The sequence below is a fragment of the Mus pahari genome, chromosome 17 (assembly GCF_900095145.1).
Source record: "Mus pahari chromosome 17, PAHARI_EIJ_v1.1, whole genome shotgun sequence".
NCBI lineage: Eukaryota > Metazoa > Chordata > Mammalia > Rodentia > Muridae > Mus > Mus pahari.
In genome coordinates, this window is record NC_034606.1 from 65,812,460 (window position 1) to 65,820,654 (window position 8,195).

General features: G+C 53.1%; 1 protein-coding gene across 1 annotated transcript; it reads left to right on the forward strand.

Annotated features, from left to right (window-relative positions):
• The first annotated feature begins 1,308 nt into the window (after nucleotides 1–1,308).
• Nucleotides 1,309–4,544, forward strand: LOC115062426 (small integral membrane protein 41-like). Its single transcript, XM_029531140.1, has 2 exons — nucleotides 1,309–1,784; nucleotides 4,129–4,544. The coding sequence occupies exon 1, from the start codon at nucleotides 1,309–1,311 to the stop codon at nucleotides 1,576–1,578; it is 270 nt and encodes an 89-aa protein (XP_029387000.1). The 3' UTR covers nucleotides 1,579–1,784; nucleotides 4,129–4,544.
• Nucleotides 4,545–8,195: the final 3,651 nt, after the last annotated feature.

Genomic DNA, 8,195 nt, shown 5'->3' on the forward strand with positions numbered 1-8,195 from the left:
AAAAAAAAAAGTTTCCCTCGGGTGCTTTGGTCTAGGTGTGTCCTATTTTGTTTTGTTTTGTTTTTTGTTGAGGTGTTAGAGGTGACCTTTTCTTGTTTTGTCTTGTTTTTGAGGCAGGGTCTACATAGTCCTGTCCTGGAACTTGCTTTGTAGCCCAGGCTAGCCTCAAACTCAGATCCACCTGCCTCTGCCTGGGCTTAAAGGTGTGAGCCACCTTGCTAGCTGACCTCAAACTCATGCTATAGTCTGACCTTGGAATTCCGTCCTTCCTCCAAGAGCTGGGACTGCAGGTTGGTGCCACTCTGTCCTGTTTTATCCCGGGCTGGGATTTAAACCCTGAAGCTTCCTGTTGGGCAAGTTGCTAGGCAGGCATTCTACCAATTGGGCTGTATCCCAAGTCTTCCCACAGTGGCTTTATTTTTGAAATGGGAACTTAACATTTGCTAAAGGATCTTGCAGCAGACCCGGGCAGGCTTCTCTGCCTCTGATCGCACTGGACTCGACCCCTGGCTGTGTGACGGATGGGTACCCAGCTGGCAGTGGCTGTGTAGACACCCAAACAGTGATGTCCTCACCCTCTGCAGAATTATGATTCCCATGAGGTAGGACAGTGGGCCAGATCTCTGCTTCCTTTCTAAGTTGTTTTAGTTCATAATTACATCATTCCCTACACCCCTCCTTGCTCTCTAGCTCTTTAGCTCCTATTCTCGATAAACAGGGTTCCTTGGCCAAGAAGACAGGAGAGAAGGAATGGAGGTAGGCCTTGCTATCTGGGTACTTGAAGCCATTCTCTCTGCCCTGGGGTCTGGAGTCATGCCTTCTGCCTGCCTGCCTGCCTGCCTGCCCTGAGGGAAGGCTTTCCACCGTTCAGACTGTCCCTGTGCACGAGAAGTGTTGAACTTGTAGTTCAGGAGTAAAGAAAGCTGTTAGTCCGTGCTTTGCTCAGAGTGGTCGGCACTTGGGATGGGGCTTAAGAATCGTAGATGCTCTGAAAGCCCCAAGGATGCAGAATCTTGGCCTTTTTCTAGGGAGGAAAGTTGTGGAGATGGGCCTTTGGGGCTTACCTGGCAATTTTGAATGATGGACATGGGTTTGGAGAACAGATAGGCTGGGTCTAAGGATCCAGCCTGTCAGAGAAGGACCTCGAGGCCACTCTGGAGGAGACTGTCTAGGAGGGGCCTGAGCGCTGGCTCAGCACGCACTTGGGTAGAGTGGGCGGTAGGGCCCTGGGAGGCCCGCCCCTTAGAGACGTCTGACACAGCCTCAACTCACTAGGGTAGTGTGTACATCTGGGCAGCTGGCGGGAGCATGAACGGCTCACAGGTGGGAGCTGCGGCCAAGGCTGCCTGGCTGAGCTGCTGCAACCAGTCCGGGCTGCCACTCGGACCCCCGGAGGGGCCGCGGATGGTGCAAGCAGTGGTGCTGGGTGTCCTGTCCCTTCTGGTGCTCTGTGGGATCCTGTTCCTGGGTGGTGGACTCCTCCTCCGCGCTCAGGGCCTGATAGCCCTGCTGGCCCGAGAAAGGCATTCAACCCCCGAGGCTGAGCCTGGTGCCTGTGGAGGGGATGAAGACTCCTAGGTGTCAGCTGCTCTTGAGATCCAGCGCCTTCTGTGCCGTGCCGTGCCGTCCCGAGCTCAGCCCCTTCTGTGCCATGCTGTCCAGAGCTCAGCCCCTTCTGTGCCATGCCGTCCAGAGCTCAGCCCCGTCTGTGCCATGCCGTCCAGAGCTCATTTCTGTGGGGCACGGCAGAAGGCTCAACCCACAAACTCTTGTTTCCTGCACAGGTGAGAGCCTTGAGGCACAGGGAGACTGGGGTTGGGGCTGCGTGGGGTGGGCACAGTGACGGTCTCTGTTCTCATTAGGTGGACATCACTGGGTGCAGACAGACAGCTGCTCAAGGCCAGGGTAGAGCTGGAGGTTCCCTGTGCCTCTGAGGCACAGACAGCCTTTGTGCCCATGTGCTAAAGGAGGGAGGCCAGCGAGTTCTGTGAATGGGAGCTCTTTACGTACCTATGTTTCTCCATGTTCTGCATCTGCCCAGAACATGTGGTCTGCTGGACTCAGCAGGACCCTGCTCTGGAGGCTAATACCATCCAGCTTGAGCTCTCAGCTTGCTGCTGTCTCCTTCCCGAAGCTTCTGTCCACGGAGGGTGTGGGCAGGCGGAGGGCCCACCGAGGTGAAGGTAGAGGAGAGAGATTCTCCACTCCCATTAGAGGTACCCCTGGTTGTTTGGGTGAACTGTGGGGACAGAGAGATGTGCCAAAGACCCCTCCCTGGCTCCCCGCTCAACGTGTAGCTCAGCCAGAAGCTTTGTGTGCTGTGTTGGGGGTAGGGACGGCAAGGTTTCGTGCAGGAGCATATGCGTAGGAAGGAGAAGGCTGAGTACTCCCAGCTGTGGGGGCTGCGTCCGGGTCTCCCGCCTCTAGCTCTCTAAGGACAGGAACCATCTGGAGAGAAGGGTCTGGGTGGCCCAAAGGACGAAGTAGCTCCAGTCCAAGGCCACTTCGGGCTGAACCGTGAAATGGGGGGGGGTGCCTTCACCGTCCCATTGATATTCAGCTGTGTGTAGGGGCTGTGAGTGGCTTTTTCTTGGTGACTCTTAAGGCTCCTACTTTCGAGTTACCTCCAGGAAGACGGCGGCACAGTATACCCATGCCGATGGCCTGGTGAGGGGCTGAGGGTGTGGGTAGGTGCAGGTAATCTGCTGTGAAGCTGATGATGTGTGATCCTTGCTTAGCACCTAAGGGTTTGGCACCAGTTCTGGGCAGCCGTGCCATGCTAGCCTCGAGAGTGACAGATTTCACGTCTGAGATGTCTCCTCCACAGCCTGGGAGTGCACTACCAGGGTAGGGCAGTGAGCGCGCACGTGCACATGTGTGTGTGTGTACATGCGTGTGTGTGTGTGTGTGTGTGTGTATGTGTGTGTGTGTGTGTGTGTGTGTGTGTTGGCATGGAGGGGGTGGGCAGGGCCCAGGGAACTGTCCCCATTCACTTTCTGGTCTTGGGCACCAAGGAGCTTCTGTTGTACCAGGTTCTTCCCAGCCTGCCGCCTGATACATTCTGCAGTCTTCCACCATGCACCTCCCCCCTCTCTCCTCAGTGGGGCGGAGGGCGTCTAGATTCCCTTGAAGCCCCTCACTGACAATCAGGTACGCCCAGAGAAACTTTGAGAAAAGGTGAGGCTCAAAGAGACAAACAGGTGACACACTCCGGAGAGCAGCAGATCGGGAGCTGAACCGCGGGCTCTCGGTCCCAAGCTTGGTCTCCTGGGTCCACTCTCCCTTCTGCTTCCCCAGCAGTCAGAGATTCTGATAGAAAACATGGCCTCCTGTGCCCATCAGAGAACCGACCCAGGCACAGATGTAGCCTGCAGGCTGAGTCAGGGACCGCAACCCTAAGGCTCAGTCAGGGTCACGGTCCCCTCTTGTCCCTGCTTCCTCAGTGGCCGTGCCAGATACTGCTTTGCTTCTAGAACAGTCTCCAGATGCCAGGCAGCAGCTAGCAGCTCCTCACCAGCTGGGCCCTGCTTTCCCAGCTTGATCCTGAGGAACTGGGGAGGGGCTCAGAGGATTGCCGGAGTAGACACAGATGGGGACGATCCAAACCCAAGTCCCTGTGGTGTTAGGGATGTGTGGTGGCAGGAAAGGCTGCGTCTCCAGCATCGTCTTGTCTGCTCACACAGGACTAATAGCTGGGAGAGGGGGAGGCGACAGTCTCTTCATCAAACTTCCTGCCTTTGATGTCCCTTGTGCTCAATGGCCATGTGGTGTTCTGGGGCCTAAGGGTCGGAGGCGAGGAAAATACTCAGAATTTGCTACAGATTTCTGGTCAAGGCTGTTAAGCTGGGGTGCGGATGAAGGGATTCAGAAAATGGAAGAGGAGATTCTGTGCTTGCCTCCTTGAGAGGTGTGGGCTGGGGCGGGGGTGCATATCTGAGAACCAGAGAAGACAGACATCTTGGATCCCACTGTACTGTATTAGCTTGAGCCTGCCTGGCAAAGTCTGGGCAGTGGATGGACTAACATCCTGCCCTGACCCATTGGTCTGAGGTCATTGTGTACAGGACCCATCTGGTCTCCTCAGCCAACTGCTCCCTCCAATCAAGATAGGGGCACCCTGTCTTCCAGGTGCTGGACATCTCCCCTCACCTGCCGCCCACCCGCACCCTATTTGTGCTTGTGAGATGGACTGAAGATGCCGGACCGGTGACTCCTCATCCTGGGACTCTGGTACTCGGCTGTCTCCGAGCTGCTCCCGACACTCCTGGGGTGGGTGCAGGAGACTGACTCATGCTCAGAACAAGTGAGCCTGCTTGGTGACTGCCCTGTGCCATGGGCACTGCGTGGACACGAGTGTGCCCTCTGCACACCAAGCTCTGTGGACATGAGTGCAGTTCCTGTTTTGCCTGATGCTGTACAGCAGGATCTGACCACCCAGCGACCTATTGCTGCTGAGAACCTGGGTTACTATTTACCATCTGGAGAGTGCGTCAGCCATCCAGCAACACGCCATCGCTTTCCATGGCTTTGCCATTAAATAGGCCAGTAACGCAGTTCTGAGTGTGTGGTCTGTTTCCAGCCCTTGACCCTTGGGATTCTTCGTTTCTCTCCTCATCTCCCTTCAATTTGGCCTGCTTCTAGTAATTTTTTTTTTAAAGAAGGGGTTTACAAGGAGCTGGAGAGATGGCTCAGTAGTTAAGAGCACTGACTGCTCTTCCAGAGGTCCTGAGTTTGATTCCTAGTAACCACATGGTAGCTCACAACCATCTGTAATGGGATCTGATGCCCTCTTCTGGTGTGTCTGAAGACAGCTGTGGTATACTCATATACATTAAATAAATAAATAAACAAACAAACAAATAAATATATAAAAAAAGAAAGGGTTTGCAATAGCCCAAGCTGACCTGAAACTAGTTGTGTGCTCTAAGATGGACCTGAGCTCACAGCAATCCTCCTGCTTCAGCCTCTCAGGAATTATAGACAGGTCCACCAAAGCTGGTTTAGAACAGAGGGTAGATGTGATGCCCGCTGGGAATGACTCCCACCAGTCAGTGTGACCAAGGGCTTGGCTTTATTCAACCAGAGCTTTGTATGTGTATGTGTGTGCATGCATGTCCATGTGTGTGTATGTGTGCATGTGTGTGAATGTGTGAGTGTGTGTATGTGTGTGTGTGTATGTGCATGTGTGTGCACGTATGAGTGTGTGTGCATGTGTGTGAGTGTATGTGTATATGTGTGCATGTGTGAATGTGTGTGCATTTGTGTGAGTGTGTATATGTATGTGCATGTGTGTGCACGTGTGTGTGCATGTGTACACATATATGCATGTGTGTATGTGTGTGCATTATGTGAGTGTGTGTTTGTGTGTATAGTTACTTCTCTGAGAGTGGGTTTTGTAAACCTTGCCCTCATCTTTGAAATAGAAGTGACACCGTCAGTGTGAGTGTGGACCCAGTAGGTGATGCGTTTGCCCATCACTATAATGTTTTGTATACTACAGTTACTAAGGGACACTGTTTCCCCAAGCCTGGCTGTGTTAATTATTGTTCTATTGCGATAAAGCATCATGACCAAGGCAACTTACAGAAGAAGTTTATTTTGGGGTTATGGTTTCAGAGGGTTAGGGGCCACAATGTCAGGGGTTGCCAGCTGGAATGGCAGGTGTAGCTGGAGGCTAAGCACTGAGAGCTCACGTCCTGAACTGCAAACAAGAAGCAGAGAACACACGGAGATGGCGTGAGACTTTTAAACTTTCACAGCCTGCCTCTGACCTATTTCTTCCAACAAGGTCACACTTCCCAAGACTCCAAAACAGTGCCACCAACTAGGGATCCAAGGATTTAAATGTCCAGGACCATGGGGACATCTCTTCCAGATCACCACACTGACCATTTCCAGAGAAAGGAGGAGAGGGAAAGAGGACAAGGGTTTGAATAAGAACGACCTCCATAGGTTCATATGTTTGTATGCTTGGTTCCCATTGACGGAACTCCTTGGGAAGGATTAGGAGGTGTGGCCTTGTAGGAGGAGGAGGTGTTGAACCACTGGGGGGCGGGGCTTTGAAGTTTCAGAAGACTCAGGCCACCACCAGTTGGCTAGCTCTCTCTGCCCCGTGTATGTGTCACAGGATGTCAGCTCTCAGCTACCACTCCAGCACCATGCATGCCTGTCTGCCTGCCTGCTGCCAGGCTCCCCATCCTGATGGGCACAGACTCGCTCTCTGAAACTGTAAGCCCCACAATGCCTTCTTTTCGTAGTTGCCTTGGTCATAGTGACTTATCCTAGAAACAGAGACGTAACTAAGCCAGAGAGGAAGGGAGCAGAAGGATGGGAGGGAAGAGGAGGGAAGGTAAGGGGAAGGAGGAGCCATTGGGTTCCTAGGGATACACTTGATTTCTTTGTTCTTTTTGTGACTGACCTGTGCTGATATTCGATGTGCTCTGGAAAGTGGACGTGAGGAGAAAAGGAGAAAGTTCTGCTTCAGGGAGCTTTCAGTGTCACAGAGTGTGGGGGTCCAAAGACCGAGGTTAAAATAGACCACGATCCATGCTCAGGTGGAGAGTGCCGAAAGCAGGAGTCCCCACATAGGGGGCTGGTGAAGGCCGCCTCATGGAGGGTAGCTGTGCTTCACCAGCATCCATCACCCGGTGGAGAGAGGGCAGGGTGCAGCCCCACAGAGGGGCCCTAGAAGGGTGGCACCCAGGGGCAGGGGCAGGTAGGAGTCAGGACCTTAAGGGGTTGGAGCACATTTGAGGGTGGAACAGTTGGGAATGAAGAGGCAGCAAGGATGTGATGTCATAAGCCAGCCAGTTGGGATAGAGACAGGAGAGGTGGATGCTGCTTGTGGCCTTACACCTCTCACTCAGATCATGGGCTTGTGCAATGAGGCTGTTTCAGGCCTGAATTCACAGAAAACAAACTGCTTGGTTTCAGAGAAGAGAATTTCTTCTTCTTCTTTTTTTTCTTTTTTCTTTCTTTCTTTCTTTTTTTTTTTTAAAGATTTATTTTATGTATATGGGTACACTATAGCTGTCTCCAGACACACCAGAAGAGGGTGTCAGATCCCATTGCAGATGGTTGTGAGCCACCTTGTGGTTGCTGGGAACTGAACTCAGGACCTTTGGAAGAACAGCTGGTGCTCTTAACCACTGAGCCATCTCTCCAGCCGAAGAAGAGAATTTCTTAACCCACTTGAGAGACAAGGCTAAGGAGGAGTCTGAACTCAAGCTTAGCTGATTTAAGGCCCAAGCCATGAGAACGGATGTGCCTTTCTCCTTCTAGCTCCTCCTGTTCCCCTGTTTGCTTCAGTCAGCCACAAAGTCAGCTTTGGGCAGTGTGGCCTAGCAGTCAGAGCACTAGTGGGCCCTTGCTGCCCGGGTTTGCGTTCCAGTGGTACATGTGGCCTGAGGAGGTACTTATCTTCCGCAGTGCACTGCCCTCCTTCCCTCCCCCATCTTCAGACCAAGGAACGTGGGACGTGGCTCGTGCTATTTTTATGAGGACAAAAGGAAGTCCACACTGATAAGGAATGAATGCCCTCTGTGTGCTGCCTTCACGTGTGGCCTCAGCCCTGGCTTCAAATCTATCAGGACAGAGGGAAATCATCTCTAAGGGGTGCAGGCCAAGCCCTGGCTCTGTCGTGAATGAACTGAATCACTGTAATACCAAGTGTAGAATGTTCCAGACCTTGGTCACAGGATCTGCTCCACTTGATGCTGAGGGACACTGCAGACTCTTGGATCCAAAGCTGGAGCACGTCTCCTCATCAAACCTGGGCCGGTTTAACTCTGGGTAAGCAGAAGCTCTTGGCTGCTGCAGATGAGACACAGGCAGAGGCATCACAGACAGCCCCGAGACACCTCAGGACAGTTAACCCCCGGGTTGGAGCTTAGTAGAGAGTTCTGGGCTGTCGTGTTGCTAGAGTCACACATGACGGTTGCGTAGATCAGGCCTGGTGCACCATCACCTAAATAAAGGCAGACGAGAAGCTCTAGAGAACTGGGGGCAGAGAGAGGGGCTGCTCTGTGTTGGTGAAGAGTGGATCTTGGAAACTGGGGGCCTGGCCAGGAGAATCCACATCCCCGGCAGGTCTGGGAAAGCCTGCAGCTTTGTGGGGAGTCAGTACAGAAGGCTCCCGCCTATCTGAGCTCTTATCTCACGGCCTCAAACAAAGGAGCCTGCACATGTAATGGTGG

Bases quoted from the DNA above. Each gene is read 5' to 3' on its own strand.
- LOC115062426 (XM_029531140.1), top strand. From the start codon at position 1,309: ATGAACGGCTCACAGGTGGGAGCTGCGGCCAAGGCTGCCTGGCTGAGC.